The 19,210-nt window shown below is 37.0% G+C and overlaps 1 protein-coding gene across 11 annotated transcripts in view; it reads left to right on the top strand.

Annotated features, from left to right (window-relative positions):
• The window catches only part of mark2b (MAP/microtubule affinity-regulating kinase 2b), a 45,290-nt gene that overhangs the window by 2,163 nt on the left and 23,917 nt on the right, over positions 1–19,210 (top strand). For all 11 annotated transcript variants that reach the window (XM_079639608.1, XM_079639616.1, XM_079639607.1 and 8 more), the window contains exons 2-7: positions 12,931–13,101; positions 14,203–14,256; positions 15,206–15,254; positions 17,232–17,297; positions 17,538–17,608; positions 18,444–18,500. In XM_079639608.1, coding sequence (XP_079495734.1) covers positions 12,931–13,101; positions 14,203–14,256; positions 15,206–15,254; positions 17,232–17,297; positions 17,538–17,608; positions 18,444–18,500 — 468 coding nt within the window. The remainder of the gene's footprint in view (positions 1–12,930; positions 13,102–14,202; positions 14,257–15,205; positions 15,255–17,231; positions 17,298–17,537; positions 17,609–18,443; positions 18,501–19,210) is intronic.

Genomic DNA, 19,210 nt, shown 5'->3' with positions numbered 1-19,210 from the left:
GTGAGTTTTTCAGCCTGCTATGTAGGAGGAGAGGTATGAAAATGTGTTATTATTTTGCATTTTCTGGTTTGTTCAGGCACAGGGAAGGATGCTTTGCATACAAAATCGGACTTGGAACAATGTGTTTATGTTTATGACTTGGACTAAGTTTTGCATCTTTGGGAATTTTATCGGCCATTCATTGTGCTATTTCTTTATTGACTTTGATTGCGATTGTTTATTTTAATACATGTGGATTACACAAACATGGGCTTTTTTCAATAGGGGTTTCCACAGACCTTGGTGTTCAGCCTGAAGCGAGGACTTGGCCTGAGACTCTGTTCTCCAGCATTGTGGCATCCATGTCTGAAAAGCACACCACCCCAATAAGTGTTAACACAGGGTTTCCTTGTCCTGAGTAACTCAGTGTGTCACCTTGCTGATACTGTGACCTGACACCACAGACTTGTGTTACAGTTCCCTGAAAACACAGACCCCACAAACAGATTTAGATTGAGAGAAAGGGCGTTCACCTGTTTCTCATCCTCTAACCTCTGCGTTCTGATGTTTTAGCTAAATCATGTGGTTTAGGATCTCTGTGTCCATTGACTCAACATTCAATCAAATCTGGCCTTATTTGCTTTATTAATACACACTTTTTGGTCATACTGTGCACAATTAATGAGTGCTTGTTATTTCAAAGGGAAAACGTTTGTTAACATTTTCAGCTGACGTCACATGGGCTGTGGGTTGGGCAGATAATGTTAATGTTGCTTTGTTATAGGCATTTGCTATTGATAATGCTGTAATTTAATGCAGATGTTAAGTTTTAGTGGATTTAGAATTATTGGCCGATAATATCTTAGAAATCAGTGTGGCCGAAATAAGGCCAAATTATTGGATATCATACTTTTTATTTTAAAAATAGTAAATAACATGCTGCAATTAAATTATATTGACTAAATATGAAGTAAACAATTTGAGTATGAATCAATGACAAAATAATTTATAAATTTTAGAGAGCAAATTCTTGATTCTATAAATCTATTAGTGTTTAAATAAATAGGCTATTTATTTAGCCTATTTATTAGAAATTCAAAGACTTGTTTCAATTATATAAATGCATAGGCTCTTTGACAGTATATGTTAAAAGTACCATAGTGTTTGTCTTTTTATTACTAATAATACTAATAAAATTCCATTATATATATATATATATATATATATATATATATATATATATATATTAGGGCTGTCAAAAGATTAATCACATCCAAAATAAAAGTTTGTGTTTACATAATGTGTGTATACTGTGTTGAAGTATTATGTATAAATACACACACATTCATGTATATATTTAAGGAATAATTGCATTTATATACATTTATATAATTTATATTAAATATAAATATTTCATATATAAATATAACCAATTTTCCTTAAATATATACATGATTGTGTGTGTTTTTATATATATAAATAATTATACACAGCACACACACATATTATGGAAACACAAACTTTTATTTTGGATGCGATTAATCGCGATTAATCTTTTGACAGCCCTAATATAAATATATATATATATATATACATACTATATTTACTATATTATATACTAGTTAATACCAGTTCTGTCTAAGAATGTATAAGAACTGTTAAACAAAGTAAACTAATGGCAACATAGAATGAGATACTAGTTGGCAATAGATAATATAATAATTGCACATTTTTGACTGCAAGATTTAAAGGGACAGTTGTGTAGGAATTACTCCCATCTAGCGGTGAAATTGTATTTTGCATTCAAACGAATAGTGCTCTCTAGCTCCTCGCTTTTTTCAAATGCGTGTTGCAACTACGGTTGCCGGTATGTACCAAGAAGCTATGACAACAATAGCTCTTCGTTGAGTTTAACTAGCTATACGTTACATGTTCTACTGTTATGCTGCCTATATAATGAATTGCACAACCAAGCAATGGAAAAAAAGTCAATTTTTTTGGTTTTGTAATTTAGACCGTAACATTGACTTACCCGTCGAGAAGAAAGCAGGCTTACTCCTTCATTAGCTCTTTCCAACTGGGTAAAGCTATCCGGATATTTACCCTCGGTTTTTGAATTCTCCGGTCACGTTTCCTTTTAAATTCAATTTTGGCATTTCTCCTGTGGCTCGGCATAAGTATGATCCTGAATTATGAAGTACCGTGCAGTGCAACCTTTCAAATTTACCGGGGGAGTGACACGCATTACGCCTCTCTCCTTGTCCGCTTGTCCGTAGAAACGCGTTGAGGTAGCCTAGTGCTTTTTGTCCCTCTGCTATTATAATTTTTCCAAGATGGAGGAACAACATGGAAGCCTCTGTGGAGTTGCCTGTTCCATGTAAATAAAGATAAGAAATTCTTCGCGTATGAGGATAAGTCGGATCATTGGGAGAGGTAATTGTACACCATTGAGGACATTTATGAATAAAGACATTGATTTTAGTTAATGAAATACTTAAAAAACTACACACGGTCTCTTTAAGAAATACATCAAGATGCTCTTGAGGGTGAACTTGGCCTTTGTTTTCCATATCCCATTCGGAAGGCCTTCTTAAAAGAGGGTGACTGGCATTGTTTCAGGAGTCGTCCACAATCTATTGCCAATTCTTGTTTGGTCTGACTTCATTCTGGTATGCAACACCAATATGCTGTGGCAGTGGCACTTGGAAATATACCATATTGCTAATGATGTTTTATGTAGATTTGTGTTTTGGTAGCTTTTGTCTGTTACAACCATCAGTGTATTGAAAAGTATGGGGTGTCACTGTGAGGTTTTATGACGGAGTTTTTCTCTATATTGTCTCTGTCGAAAATCACTATTTCTGGGATAGTTTACCCAAAAATGAAAACCTGTGATAATTTACTCTCCCTCAAATGTCTGTTTTATGTTCATACAGAAAGTCAGTTGTTTGGGACACCACAGAATTTCATTGTATGAACAAAAACAGTTGAAACATTCTTCAAAATACCTCCTTTTATGTTCATCGGTGGAACTCCGTGAAGATGAGTAAATGATAACAGAATTTTTTTTTTTTGGGGGTGAACTATCCCTTTTAAATACAAAATGAAAATGTTCTCCTATTGTGATTCCATCTTACTGTCATTATTTGTCCTCATCGCTGTATCTTTCGTGGCTTGTCTGTCCACCTGCGTGGTTTTACAGATCTCGTCTTGAAGTCCTCAAAATGTGTTCTGTGCTGTTCAGTCTCGTGTGGTGTTTGGACATCCTCCATACTACCACAGATCTCTGTTGGGTCCGCTGACCCTGATCAGTCTCAAAGACTCACAGTTTTCCACTGCAGTGATTTACTCAATTAGCACTTCTTGCACCACTAAGCATATCATTTCATTGGAATAAAGTTTTTTTTTTTTTTAAATGGCAGCAGTTTGCTATGAATGTGAAAGTAGTAAATCTGATATTATCCAGTCAGTCAAAGCGGATCTGCAAGCACTAGATAGGATTGCAGGTATGTAATCTTTTGAGATGCTTAGATATAAACAATCCATCATCATGTCGTCTATAAGGATGGCTGGCAAGCGACTGATTATAGTAATTCCTTGATTAATAACTCATTGAGGATGCACAAATGCCTCTTAAAATGGCATTTTGTCATTTAAGCAGCTCTGTTGTATTACGGTTTCATCTGGAGTAGAATATAACTAAATGTTTCAATTCTGAAAGATTTAATTTATCATCATTTAAAAAATAAAAACATCTTGATTTCTATTAAAAAATTTTCCCCACACTTGATTTAACTTCAGTGTTATCCATGTTTTATATACACAAACAAAGGCCAGTATTGACATAGAGAACAATAGGAAAATACAGGTGAAAGAGCAGGTTATTAAGTATGGGCGCCATCATTGCAAATAGTTTTTTGTTTTTTTGTTTGGTAAGTCTATGTGAATTTAAATAGTTGGTTCTGTTAGAAATAAAATATGTAAGTTAGCCTAACATGTTCTTAGACTCTATGAGGCGATTAGGTGTGGTTAAATATGAAGGAGTGGACGGCATTACGTTAGACTCACTGTCATACTGATAAATTACTAGACGGAACATCAGCATGTAATCAGTGCTGTGGAAATGGCTCTCATTCAGGTCCTGTAGCCTTATATGGCTATAGGGAAGACCCACAATACAGTGATCTGAACACATTTAAGAGTCTTGCTGCGTATTCTCAGATACGTCATAATTAATTCTGTATTAGTGATATGAGCGAATGAATTGGGCTAGAAGTCAATCAGCTTATAGCAGCTTTTGGAGATAATGCTTTGGACAAAATACTTCTTTATGAATGTTAGAACTACAGTTTGCAGTTTACCACTGTTACCAACCAATGAAGCTTGACATTTTTAACAATGTCCTCTGTGTCTCTTTTGTTAAAGCCATACCTTATCACAGTAAGTATAAGGACCAATCATAGAAAAAGGAATGAGAGAAATCATAATACTCATATGGCTTTCTTGCCTTTCAGTTAAAAGAGCCAATCACATTTTTTTTATAAAGTTATTGTCTGTTTGTTTACTCTTGAACGCACTTGAGTTGCACATTTACAAATGATTTTATGATAAAAATCATACAATTTAAATGTCCAGATTTTATGATACCTTTGTTGTCGGATTTGGTTGCTGTTTGGACATGTGTTACTGAAACATAGCCTATTCTTGACAAATAGTTTTAAAGATTTTAGTTTTTTCCTATAAATATAAGTACATATATAAGTTGTTGCCTACATATAAAAAAGCTGCCATGATGGGCTTAACTATACGGTAATTATCACTGAGTGAACTGAAATGTGTTTTTTTTTCCTGTATTGAAAATATTTTGGCTGCTGCCAAGATTAATTTTTGTCCCGCCAGAGACTTATTTGATTGTTAATGTGACAATACAATACCTGCTGTTTGCAGTACCAGTAACTGCTGCAAGCTGGTGAGTCGGCTGGAAAAACGGCAGAGTTTTTGTACGGCACCAGTTCTGCATGCGTGTGAAAGTATAAACACGATGACAATAAGAGATTTATTGCACAGCATAGACAGCTTCATAAGGAGTTAACAGGAGTACCTCACATTGTAATTGACAGGTTCAGTGATTATGATGGCAGCGATCTTTTCTCGTTTTATTTTTTCGTGCTGCTAACTACACATTGCAAAGTTTCTGGATTGACAATCATATTTAAATGCACGATGGAATCTGATTGACCGTGATAACCATAGCAATGGATGGAACAAATTAAACTAATACTGTATGTCAAATGATCTGTGCATGAAGCCTTGGAGTGTCAATGCAAAATAACACACCTGCCACTTTTTCTATGTAGGCTAATGTGTTACTTTTGTTGTTCATTTCATTACTAACTTTTCAAATCAGTCTCTCAGTGACTTTTTACATACACATTTACAGATTTTTATATATAAAATAGTAGTTTGAAGCACTTTGTTTTATGATCTGTCCTTAAAGTGATTGGTTTTGGTTCATGAACAAGTAGCATGAGTTAATATTACATACTGTTTCTTTGCATTTATTTTGGATTTATTGTCAATTCTGGGCTCGCAGATCACCTGGATAGTGCACTGTGTGTGTGGATGACCGCGTTTGTCCGCCACAACCGAAGACCATTATTGACCGAGGAAAAACCCTGGTTCAGTGGTGATTCACTTCCTAACTGGATTTGTTTCAAATCAGAAGTGAACCATACTGTAATTCACATTTTTCAAAGCTGCCTTTAATGCAGTCTTACATTGAACAATTCACAAATAGCTTGAATCGTGAAAGTGCCCAAAAGACATAAAATCACAGCCTTGGGCCTTCTTTGCAGGCTTCGTTCCAATGTTACCTTTGGTTGTAATGAGTCGGTGTACAAAAGGAGAGTAAATTCAATCACATATAATAATCAGTCAATTGCCAGTTATTTGTAAATTGACTTTTTAATCATGGTTGGTAACATTAGGGTTGACCTCTGCTCTGGTAAATGTATTGATCAATACTATATTCAGACCTCCAACTTGTGGATCTTTTTAGAATTGCTCTAATATCAGGTGTTATTTCTTGTGCTGTTCTGCCCAATGCAGACGTTTTGACAGGGTTTGATATCTTAATTTGCTAGAAAGATTTACATTTTAGGTTGTAGGCTAAAGCAGTAGAAAGAGTGTGGAAAGGAAATATTCAAAGTTGGCAGTCACCTCATACTCTGAGTTGAGATTAACTTTGCCATTGACATCTCTGTGAAACTACCACACCCAAACAAATAAACGTATCCTAAAAAAAAGAAAAAATTACAGATTTACGTCTCGGAAAGGGGAGGAATTTGAATACTGTCAGAAAGCACTGAGTTTGGATGTGTTTGGAAACATGAGGTTGGATGGCTGAAGTGCGAGCTTAATATGAGACTGAACACAGCGGACTATAAACCCTCTTTAGCTCCCTGACCTTCAGCAACTTGAACAGGGATCACATTTACACACGGCTTTGCATTTTTTACGACGCCCGGACGCCGTGCATGGAGTCATCGCGTTGAGATCAAGTCCAGAGTCTAAAATGTTCTGTGTGTGTAAACAGGCCTTTCCAGTTGCACTGGGTGTAAAGTTGACTGAAGGGAGTGCCTGCCGAGGCCTTCTCTCTGATTTCAGGAGCTTGACGTCATGTAGAGGACAGAGTCAATGCTTGTTTTTTCTGAACTGATTTATTTAGTACCTCAGTGCCTTTTCAAGTTTTTATGAGTGCTTTCATTTCATATGGTGAATTAATGCTTGACTGTTTGATACCTTACGGGCAGTTTTTATTAGGGGAGAGAATCTTTAGGTATCGCTCAATCTGATTCTAAAACTATTCTTGATCTACATTTTTTTCCCCCTAAGTAATAAGTTTACCGACTTTGAATGTCAAATTTATTTGTGTTTTTTTATGTAAGACAAATATAATTATATTTGACTTGTGTTTTTATAAGCACTTTTCCCCCTCTGTCTTTCTCTGTAGATGTTTTAAAAAAATAAACAGTCACTAGAGGTGTATTTGTTTGTTGTCTACGCTCCATGTGGGCAGAAGGGTGTACACCACAGCCTGCAGTGCTCCGGAAAGAGCCAGGCCACCCGGAGAAGCTCTATATCCCAGAGGAATTGCTGCTCAATGAGGGAGAGCGTATAAATATCAGGATTATTTATTCACTGTTGACAGTTTTCTGACATGGGACAAGCTGGAGAAGCGAGGGGAGAGGTGTGATGAAGGAGAGGGAGAGTGAGAGAGACACTCCATCTGCTCTCTGTTTGTGCCCTTGGCTGCCTCCTGATTCTAGTTTTAAAATAGAGGCAGTGTGGGATTTACAGCCCCATGCATCACCTGCAGGCCCTGACCGCCATTCATCCATCCATCAGTTCATCCTTCCTTTTCTGCCTTTCCATGATTTTTCTGACCGGTTTGATGTGAGACATACGAACAGGGAATGATCCCACCACCCAAAAATAGAAATTTCTGCATTTGTCTGTCTGTCTATCCATCCAACTATTTATCCCTTCCTTCCTTCCTTCCTTCCTTCCTTCCTTCCTTCCTTCCTTCCTTCCTTCCTTCCTTCCTTCCTTCCTTCCTTCCTTCCTTCCTTCCTTCCTTCCTTCCTTCCTTCCTTCCTTTCTTCCTTCCTTCCTTCCTTCCTTCCTTCCTTCCTTCCTTCCTTCCTTCCTTCCTTCCTTCCTTCCTTCCTTCCTTCCTTCCTTCCTTCCTTCCTTCCTTCCTTCCTTCCTTCCTTCCTTCCTTCCTTCCTTCCTTCCCTCCCTCCCTCCCTCCCTCCTTCCTTCCTTCCTTCCTTCTCGATATTCCGTTACACTCGGATGTACATCACAATACCAAAGAAAAGATCTGTTGCTACTTCGTTTCATTGCGACTTTAACAGGTTGGATCAGTCTAACGCATTAATCACAGAAGCAGTCAGAATGGTTGCTGAATTTGACTTGTTAATTGTCTGGATGTTTCTATTACAACGTATAGTTAAAGATAGTTACTCATTCAAAAATAGTATGGTTTTGTTTAATATGTAGTTAGAACCATTATGGGATTGAGGTTCACAAAGTGTGTGTGTGTGTGTGTGTGAGTGAAAGAGAGGAAGAGAGATTGTGTATGTGTAGGTGGTGAAGTATTTATAGTTCTTCATCGTGACTGTCGCTTTCTGGGCGTGTATGACCGCATCTGTGTGTGTGTCTAGAAAAAGAGAAACTATTTTTCAACAGAGATGGGCTTCACTCTCTGTACTTGGAATATTATGCCCAATTTCACTTTAGCTGCAGCAAGTGAGAAAGAGGATGAATAAAAGTTAAGGGGGAAATGGAGAGAGAGAAAGGGAGGAAAGTGAGCTTGTCCTTTAGAAAGGTAAAGAGAAGATAGCATGAGGATGAACAACAGATCTCCATGGCAACGCTGCAATCACGATCCAGCGACTGACTGCTTCTTAAAAGACACGCTGGATAGTGTGCATGTGTGGTTTTTTATACTGAACAGGAGAGCATGCTTTACAGCTACTAACAGCATGTCTTTATAGGGTTGCCGGTGCCTCTGGTTCACTCATACAAATTTTTTTAAAGAGACTGTTGAAGAAAGTTTAGAAGATCAGTGATTAAAACGAATAACCAGGTCCATAAACGTCAGGTCCGGTCTCAGAATTCTTTGCTGTGGAGCTATATGATGCACTTAGAGCAGCTTCTGGGTCTGATCAGCTGTCCTGAGCTTCCCACTGAGCTGAACCGGTGTCAGCTAAACTCGGGATCTCAGAGCTGCCGGAGAAGGTGGTATTTAAGGTTCAACACTGAAGTGAGCAGGACTCGCAGTAAACCTAAAAAAGATTCACCACAGACAGCGTGTTGTCAGGGAGAACATTATCCTATCCTCACTGCTGTCTGTGTCTGTGCAGGGTGTAATTACAAGGAGAGATAGATGATGATATGGAGCAAGGGAAAGACCCAAAAAAAGAGCAGAAAAAAGTGCATTTTATTTTACCCAGACTGACCTTCGTCCTAGATGATTCTTTAATAGTAAGGTAGATGCCAAAGGATGTAAAAATTAGCCCTTTTTAGACTCCCTGATTCAGTTCTAAATCGTAGTGAACGGTCTGCGGTCTAGATAGACAGATACCTTCTAAAGAGGTGGTTGATTCTGTCAGCAATTTGAAGGTTTGCACGGGTGAGTAAATGGTGACAGAATTTTCATTTTTGAGTGAACTGTCCCTTTAATAAATATCTTAAATGAAATGGAACTTGGAAGTGACTGATTAGAAACACTATATGTCAGGTCAAGCTACTTAATTAAGGGTCACTCATGCGTGCCACACAAGTTCCTCATGTGACACTCAAGACAAGACTTGACTAACACTCACATTTGATTTCTGAAGGGATTGATGTTAGCATTTTGCTAAGCTAAAAACACAAACAATTCATACAACATGCAAATGCTAATTACAAATGGTTTATCTTTAATTAGATATAACTATTACTGAAAGAAAATTTAAAAAAATGTTGCAACCAGTTATACTTTTCTTGAAGAAATTAATAGCCTACTTTTAATTTGATTTAAAATGACAGTAAAGACTTTTACATTGTTACAAAACAAATATGTTTAAAATAAATGCTGTTCTTTTGAACTTTGTTTATTCAATGTTTCCTCAAAAATATAAAGCACCACAACAGTTTTCAACATTGATAATAATAATAAGAAATGTTTCTTGAGCGTCAAATCAGCATTTTTTTTATGATTTCTGAAGGATCATGTGACTGAAGACTGGAGTAATGATGCTGAAAATTCAGATTTTCCATCACCGGAATAATTTATATGTTTAAATAGAAAAGTTATTTTTAACTGTAATAACATTTCAGAATATTGCTGTTGTTACTGTATTTGTGATCAAATAAATGCAGCCTTGGTGAGAGACTTATTTCCAAAATCTTCTTAATCTTAATGTCTCCAAACTTGTGAACGATGTATGTCTGCCATCTGAGATGAAAGTTGTAGCTGTTCTTTTGCAGTTGTTGAATTGCCTTGTCCACAGATGATACCTGGCTCAAAATTTGACCTAAATCGGATATTAAACATCTTGAACAATCTTTATGTCGAGACTAGTACAGCTTTGATGCTTAATGTCATCTAGGTTTTGGAGTTCTGAGTTTGTTTTAAATTGTGAATAACACTTGCTTATACACTTTTTTTTACTATTTTGTTTATCGTACAGTATGTTTGCATACGCAATGAGTCAGGTCTCCTGTGAAGTTCTGCTCGATTAGCTAGGAAGGAGTGTGCCATTGTAAAAGTGCATTGTGCTTCATTGCCGTTTATGAGTGATGTATTGATATGAGTTCTGTTTTATGCATGTACTTTATCAGCACTCCCTTGTCTACGCGCACACACAAGCCATACCAAAGTCTAAAATCTAAAATCTGAGTCCCCAGGCATATCTGCACACTTGCCCTCTAATACCTTAAGTCCTTGCCCCTCCGTTCCTGTCAGCACAGAGCACACTGTCAATCTCCTGCTTTCCATGCCCTGACCTTTGGTACTACTCTTGGCTCAGCTTACCTATGAATACACATACACATTCAGACAGACAGTGTGGCTTTGCTGTATTGTTTCAGCCATCCTTTCTCATGCCTTTCCCTTGAGCTGCCCCTCTTTCAAAATTGGCATCATGTGAAACGAGTAAAGAAATAAAGAGCATCTTCATTTAAAGACATACCTCTGAGTGTGCACCATTTAGTGGGCTGACGTCAAATGTTACATTTATGGCTTTGAACTTTGATCGGTTGGTCTTTGAAGAAGACGGAGCTGTTGTGATGTACAGTGCTCAGATATGTGAACTGTGGTACACACACACACACACACATACACACACACACATACATCGCACCACAGAGCTCATGGAGTTGGGTGGGTTCCTCTTGATGATTGAACTTTCTCTTTAATGAGCTCTGTGTCTGCTTTTGCTTGAGTACAAAATGGAGAAATATCTGTACAGATTAAAATGATAAATGCAGCATGATGCTACTTGCGTTAATGTAGACATGTTGTGACAGAATGAAAACAGGGAAACATAGGGAAGCACGTAGCATAATCTAATCTAATCCACTGTAATCTAATCCAATCCAATCTAATCTAATCTAATCTGATCTGTATGTTTTTCCAGTGTAATGTGAGAAATTGGGATTTGGTCTTTATTTGGACAGGAAAATTGAGGCGATTTTAGGGTTAAGGACATATCGTGTGTTTTGGAAAACATCCCAAAATGGATGATGATAGTGGGTGATGTCTCATGAGATTAGGATTTTTCATTCACTAAAACAGTTCACGATTGATGTGGTTCTGCCTCTTTCTCTCTCTTGTCCCATCATATTCTTCCCTCGATTTGTGTTATTAAAGGGATAGTTCACCCAAAAATTCTGTCATCATATACTTACCATCACGTTGTTCCAAACCTGTTTGACTTTTTTCTTCTACAGAGCACAAAAGAGGATATTTTGAAAGATTATTGATAACCAAACAGTTTTGGCTACCATTGACTTTCATTGTATGGACACACAAACACACACACACACAGACACACACAAAACAAATCCTGAAATATCTTCTTTTGTGTTCTGCAGATGGAAGTCATACAAGTTTAGAAAAACATGACAATGTGATTACAGAATTTTCCTTTTTGGGTCAACTATCCATTAAAGATTCATAACTGTTAGTGCACATCCTCCAATAAGTTGAGTTGTGCTCCACTCGGGAACGATGCAAATTCAAGTCTTGCTCATGTCATTTGCTCAGACCGCCACTTTTGTCTGTCATTTTTAATACTTTGTATGATCAGTAATAATGAAAAAACGATTCACAACTGTGTGTGTGTGGAGGCTGGGTCAGAGTTTGAGAATAAAAGGACATTGAGAGTGTTCACCAATGCTGAAGAATGTCATACATTAACATGGTGCATGTGATGCATTACATAATATTCATCTCGTTGGAACCAGCGAGTTTGAGTGTGCATGTGTGTCTCTGAGCCTTATGCCTACTCATTTGATAGCTAAGATACACAAGTACACTGCCATTTAAAACATTACAGAATTATCATTACAGTCATATTGTAAAATATTATTACAAATTTAAAATAACTGTTTACTATTAATATATTTTAAAATGAAATCTATTCCTGTAATGGCAAAGCTGAATTTTCGTCAGTCTTCAGTGTCACATGATCTTTCAGAAATCATTCTGATATGCTGGTTTGGTGCTTTTTTTTAGAAAAAACATTTCTTAATGTTGAAAACAGTCGTGATGCTTAATAGTGAAGCCGTGATAGTTTATTCAAGAATGGTGAATAGAAAGTTCAAAAGAACCATGTTTATTTGTTGTAACGTTATAATTGTCTTTACTGTCACTCTTTAATCAATTTAATGCATTCTTGCTGAATTAAACTGTTTATTTTTTTTTTTTTTAACTTAGCCTACTGTTCCGTGACCCCAAAACTTTTGAACGGTATTGCACACGTCTGTAGCCACTAGCCATATCTTCCATGACTGCAGGAAGCCTTCTTACAACAGTTAATACACACACCAACTGCTGCTTCAAATGTTTGCTGTGGTTCTGTTCATTCTTCACATATCACTCAAACTTTCTGATCTGGTTCTGACCCCTTAATTGTCAGGTATTCACTTAAGTTAGAGGATGTGATCGTCACTGTGTATTTAGCTTTCCAAAAAGACTGATCGGTATTCTGCTCTGCTGCTGTGTGACTGTTGCCATATTTTCCTCTTGTGAATCAGTCTGATACAGTTATCAGCATGTGTGAGTGTGTGAAAGGGGGGGGGGGGGGGGGGGGGAGAGAATGTAGTTGAATTTGAGTGTCATCTGAGTTTGACCATCTGAAACATTGCTCTGATCCCTATATCCCATCTCTCTGTCAGACTCACTCTGATGCCAAAGGAGGAGGGCGTCCCAGTGTCCCGCGTGTTCGCAGTGTGGTGCCGACGGCGGATGAAAACCCCCATATAGGAAATTACCGACTGCTGAAGACCATCGGCAAGGGCAACTTTGCCAAGGTTAAACTGGCCCGACATGTCCTCACTTCTAAAGAGGTAACTAGGTCTCCTGTGTATAGTGCATCTAGTTAGATGAGTCCCTGCTATATGAGCTCTCTGTAACACTTATTGCAGACAATTCTGATTTGTCATTAAAATGCAGTGTTAAAAACTAATTATTAGTTAGTCATATAGTGGATACTTATAGTACACTTATTTAATGGGTTGACCGTTTTGATATTTGAACTTACAACTATTCCTTGTGTGGAATTCATATTGCGTCCAAAATTGCCACAGTCTGACTGATACATGTCAAGGGGCCTGTTGCATAAACTGATTAGATAAGTATTACAAGTTAGGCATCTAAGATTGGTCATAACTGTTTTCAATCGGTTGCTGAAAAGTTTAGATTGGTCTAATTTTGAGAACGAAAGTACGACTTATCCTTTGGCTAACTGCTAGTTGGTCAGACTAGTTCTTAAGACACAGTCTTAACATATTATAATAGCCGTGTTCATGCAACTGGCCCCAGAAGTGGAATCTAATTTTTCAAATCACGTATGATAGTGGTTTTGATTGGATGTGAGAAAATCAGATTGAATGTGATACAAATAATTAATCAAATATGCTTTTTTCCTCTTTATTTCTTTTGACACATGTTTCATATTTAATCTAAAGCATGCTCTTCTCTTAATACATTTTTAAATTACAGTCTTGCTAAACAAGTACTCTTTAATAAACTTTCTTAAGAGCAAAATGATTTGGTATGGTAAAAAGCATACCACTGTGGGAATTATAAACTGTGCATTTATTTAAAAGCTGATAGAAGTGATTGTTACACAATACATATTTAATAGGTTTATGATTTATTTCAACAAGTAACAAAAATAAATGAAGGCATTTTGAAAAGTGTTCAAGCCAGTTTTAATATGATTTTCCTGTAACTTAAAGAAAAAGTTGAAATCTTTTATTAAATCAACTCTGGGAAGCGCTTGTATGCTCAAAGTTGAAGAAACATGCGAATATGGAGCAAGCATAGTTAGCTTTCATTAGTTAGCAAAGTCATCTTTCTAGCATAACTCTGTTTGTAACTCTGTTGTTGTTGTTTTTTGGTGTTTGAGAGATGTTTAAATATGTACTTGTGTTTTTTTGTCACAGGTAGCAGTGAAAATCATAGACAAGACCCAGCTCAACTCTTCTAGTCTTCAAAAAGTGAGTCTGCAGATCTCCTCTCTTTATCTGTATATCTGTCTGGAGAGAGGGCATAGAGGGGGTAATTACAGGAAGAGAGGCTGAAGGATTTCCTCTGACGTGGGAATCATCGGGTTCTGCTTTATCCCCACACACACATACATACACCGGTCATGTACCATTAACTTTTTGCTGTAACTACAGCAGATTCCTGGAGGACATTAAAAAATGTGTTTATTGCATAGTTCCTCCTGCTAGTGAAATTTTAACAATGTATGTGTGGAAAAAAACTGTTTTTCCAGACTTTATTAAGCAGAACAAACATTTTCAACTTCTAGTAATAATAAAGATTTCTTAAGTACTAAATCAACATATTAGAATAATTACTTAACGATCATGTTGCATAAAAACGAATTAAATACAAAACAGTTATTTTAAATTGTAACAATATTGCACAATATTACTGTTTTTGACTGAAATTTACTGAGCTTTTGAATCACATTGTATGTAATCCCAGATTGCCACAGTACATCTGTGTTTGTACAAAAATAGAGCATATTTACATCTATTATTTAAACGGACAATAGCAAATGTTGTTCAGACATAGATTTTTCATTGTTTATTACTTAATTTATTCATAAGCTTCAAAGTTCAGCCAGTTTAAGTTATCAAAACCCCTATAAAGTCTGGTCAGACTGAGAGGCCACCTGACCCTAAGCAAACCAGCTTGAACCATCTTTAAATGGGATTGACCTGTGCTGCGTTTCTCAAAAGCATCGTTAGCTTAAGTTGATTATAGTACCATTGGCACCAAAGGTCTCTATGATAAATTTAGCTCACGATGCTTTTGAGAAAAGCAGGCCTGAACCCTTCATTTCATGTATCTGCTATTATCGCAATATATCAGGTTGAGTTCCTGGTCGAGGCCTATGATCTTCTCAAACCTTCTCTCTTTTCTGTGTTTTCTCAGCTCTTCCGAGAAGTGAGAATTATGAAGCTGTTGAATCACCCGAACATCGGTGAGTGATCCAGAAAGAACCCGTCTAACTGGCCACACTACATTTAATAGAATTATTACAGTATTTTAATTCAGCATCTGGCATGAATCATCAGAAAATCGTTGATATCAGCATTCCCGAGGCTTTGATTTCATAGATGCTAAAGAAATTGACTGTTTGATGTGTGCTGATGTGCATTTACTCAAACTTGCACACAGTGTTTAAGTCTGAATGTGTGTGTGTTTGCCTGTGCTGTGTCTGTGGTCCTGACAGAAGCGCCAGCTCATTAGTGCTTAGCTTGTGCTCATAAATATCAAAGCGCAGAGCTGAAATATGAAAGGGAAGACCTGCCACCTTTGAGGATGCAGCACTGAGGATTCAGTCCTGATTCAGAGCCTTTGCTCTCTCTGTTCAATGGCCGAGTGCGCCTGTGCTGGTATCACATCACAAAATCACAGCTGATTGATCCGAAACGCTCCTTGATCTTTCCATGACGACACACACAAAGTAGGGATTATGTATTTTATTCATTGCAATAATGTCAAACAGTAGTGGCCTGTTTTCGTTGAATAGACTGTGATGAATGGAATTGCTCTGAGCTTTAAAACACAACTCCTAATGCCTGTTCGGTTTTCTAATTCTACTTTATTAATGTTTCTCACTTTATTAGATGCTGTTTGTTTGGATTTAGAACATTTAAATTTTTTCCCATTTAGGGTTTTGTTCTCTTCTCTCCTTAGTGCGTTTGTAGGTTTTATGGTTGCTGATGAGATTTTTATGAGAAAAATGTCTTGTCACTGTTATTAGCTCAGGAAACTCATTCTAATGCAGTTTGTAAGTTTAATCTTTACCATATCAAGACGGATATGGTGGGTTTTGAAGCCTTCATTGCAAAGCCTGAAGCGCTTTATATGGAAAGAGATGTGTTTATCACCACTGCTTTCCTTCAAAGCTCATTCTCTGTTATCCCATGAAGTAATAATGCTGTGCTTTAGAGGTGTAGATGCGCTATATCAGTTATAGGATTTGTTTTCTCAACACCAGTTGTTGGCGCTGTTAACCCCAATAGAGTAGTTTTGCAGTAAAGCCTGTTCACACCAAGTCTGATGCAACTAAAATTAAATTTTGAAGCCTAAATACAATCTGCAGAAGTAAAAAGGTAAACATAGGCAATAAAATGAACTACACCACGGTCACATGACTTCAAAGTCACCACCATTAAGCTTAAAAATTGGCTTCAGGACAATTGAACTGGAAATGCTAACTTGTTTTGGGGTTTTGTCCTACAAAATACGTGTTGGAGCCATTCTGTATTGTAATGGGTTGGAGCTGTGTTCTGCCACAAGTCTACTTAAGACAGGGGTTAATTAGTGCAGGTGTGGCGCACAGCGAGGTGCATGGTTTTTGACCGTGAGGCACGGCGTGTAATCATGGAGACTGACATGAGTTAAGTTTATGTTTGAAGAAAGGTTTCATTTTTCGTTATGTTAATAAATGGATTGATATATCCGACTTTAATTTCAGATTTTTGAAAGTTTATTATTTGTACCGTATTTTATTATTTTAAGCCACACGGAAACAGCACGCCCGAAACACGCGTGCAAAACAACTTAAATGTGCGCCAACATACGTCATCCCTGCAGAAATCTATTTATACAAGATTTTGTGTAAGATTTCATGATGGGATATCCAGCAAGACACAACAGAAAAAAACGATCAACCAATAAAATGTCACTTACTCCTTGATGTGTTGAACAAAAAAGTGATTAACATATATCGCTTGTTGCTTTACCATCTCATGCTTGTGTCCTATACAAGCATGACATGGTAAAGCAACAAGCGATATATTAACTGACAGTGTCAGTGTGAATGATTTCATGGAGATGTGTTCTTTCATTTTAAAGTATTTTTGTGGATGTGCCTAAAAGTCAAATTTGGTGTGAATAGTCACTTATATGTTTTGATTTGTGATTATCCTTCTCTCTCTCTCCCCATCAGTGAAGTTATTTGAGGTGATCGAGACAGACAAGACGCTGTATTTAGTCATGGAATATGCCAGTGGAGGTGAGTCGGCTGAAAGACTAGAACTGCCAGCTGTCAATCATGTCAAGAACTGAAAATCAGGACACAGCATTATAAAATAATGTTATTATTTTATTATGTTAATAATGTTATTTTCATCTTCCTCTCTCCTTTGTCTGATCTTTCTGTTCTTCTTCTCATCCTGCACCATTCCTTCTTTACCTCTTGCCTTACTCTGTCATTTTCTACTCTATTGCAATGTTCCCATCTTCCATTTCCAAGGCGAGGTTTTTGATTACCTTGTTGCTCACGGGAGGATGAAAGAAAAGGAAGCTCGTGCCAAATTTAGACAGGTCAGTGCGAGTGAGTCATACTTCAGTGTCAAAGCTCACATGTATGTACAACAAGGTCCAAGTCTGTGTCCACTAGTGAAAATGCTGTATTCTATTCGACATTTTGTAATATATCTTTTGCTCATTATATTATATCATCAGGGTGACATTTGAGTGCAAAAGTTTAATTGAAAAATGAACATGAATTAACATAAAACCTGATGATTATGTTCTCCAGCACAATTTGAGAAAGATCCAAACAGCATTGTGTGTTTTAGTGGAAGCAAGAACATCTGTTCAAATGAGTCCACATAATTAGTGGCAAATATTTAGTTATTTAATTAGTGTCCTAAAAATCTAATTTAGTCAAGAATTTTCAAAATTCCCAAACTTTTATCTATTTCCAAACGTAAATTAAATTTAGAATCCTCATCGTTTGAACTCCATTTATTTTGCTTATTTTATAGCATTCAAATGTTAAGTACAGTTTTTTTTTCTTTTATTAATTCAAATTCAGCTTTTCAATCATAGGAATAAATCGCATTTTAAAGTGTTTTTAAATTAATATTTCACAATATGACTGTTTTTACTGTATTTTTGATCAAATAAATGCAGCTATGGTGAGCATATACCATTTTGAACGGTAGTGTGTGTGGCAGGTGGTGCTAAGTGGGCATTTTCTACATGTGTGTGTGTGTGTGTGCGCGCTCATTAACAGTGCTGTGTACATGTGTGTATGATGGCTTAATTACTGATAGAACACCTTAATTAAAGAGCGACAACTCCCAGGAGCAGCCAAAATGACTTAACATACTCTCCTGATTAGTCACCACACCTTCTCTCTTTATCATTCTAGATTGTCTCAGCTGTGCAGTACTGCCATCAGAAGTGTATTGTACACAGAGATCTCAAGGTGAGAATGTGCATGTGTGTTTGTGAGTGTGTGAGGGCCTTAGGGCCTTTTACATATGAACATGCCCTGAGCAGGATGATCTCCATTCAGCTGTACCTTCATCTTTCAGATTTTCTTAAGTAGTTATTTTGTGTCTGTCATCAAAGTCCATTACAAGAGTCCAGGTGTAGGAATGAGTCCCCTGTTTAAACAGACACACACACACACACACACACACACACACACACACACACACCTGCACGCTATCATGAGTGTACTCTGAACTCTGGAACTGCTGACCTCAGATCTTTTATTTAAGATGAAAGGAAGTGTCTCTCTGGATGAATTGTTCCCATGATGATACTCTGCCCACATACTGAAATAGCTTATTGGTCCAAACCATCATCCTAGTGACCCTTGTACCTTGGAGTTAGTCACTGTCTCCATGCATAACTTAATGTAATCCTCTTCTGCCCTACTCAGGACCCCCAGAAATCCAGTCTCATTTACACACACACACACACACACACACACACACACACACACACACACACACACACACACACACACACACACACACACACACACACACACACACACACACAATGGTTTTATAGAGACATTCCATAGACATAATAATATTTTTTTCTGCTTTTTTACATGCATGTTCAAAACACCTCATTTAGTATGATTTATTATCTGTTTTTCTCATGGGGACCAAAAAATTTCCC

The sequence above is a fragment of the Phoxinus phoxinus genome (assembly GCF_949152265.1).
Source record: "Phoxinus phoxinus genome assembly, chromosome: 2".
Lineage (NCBI taxonomy): Eukaryota > Metazoa > Chordata > Actinopteri > Cypriniformes > Leuciscidae > Phoxinus > Phoxinus phoxinus.
This window is presented reverse-complemented; position numbering and strand designations above follow the sequence as displayed.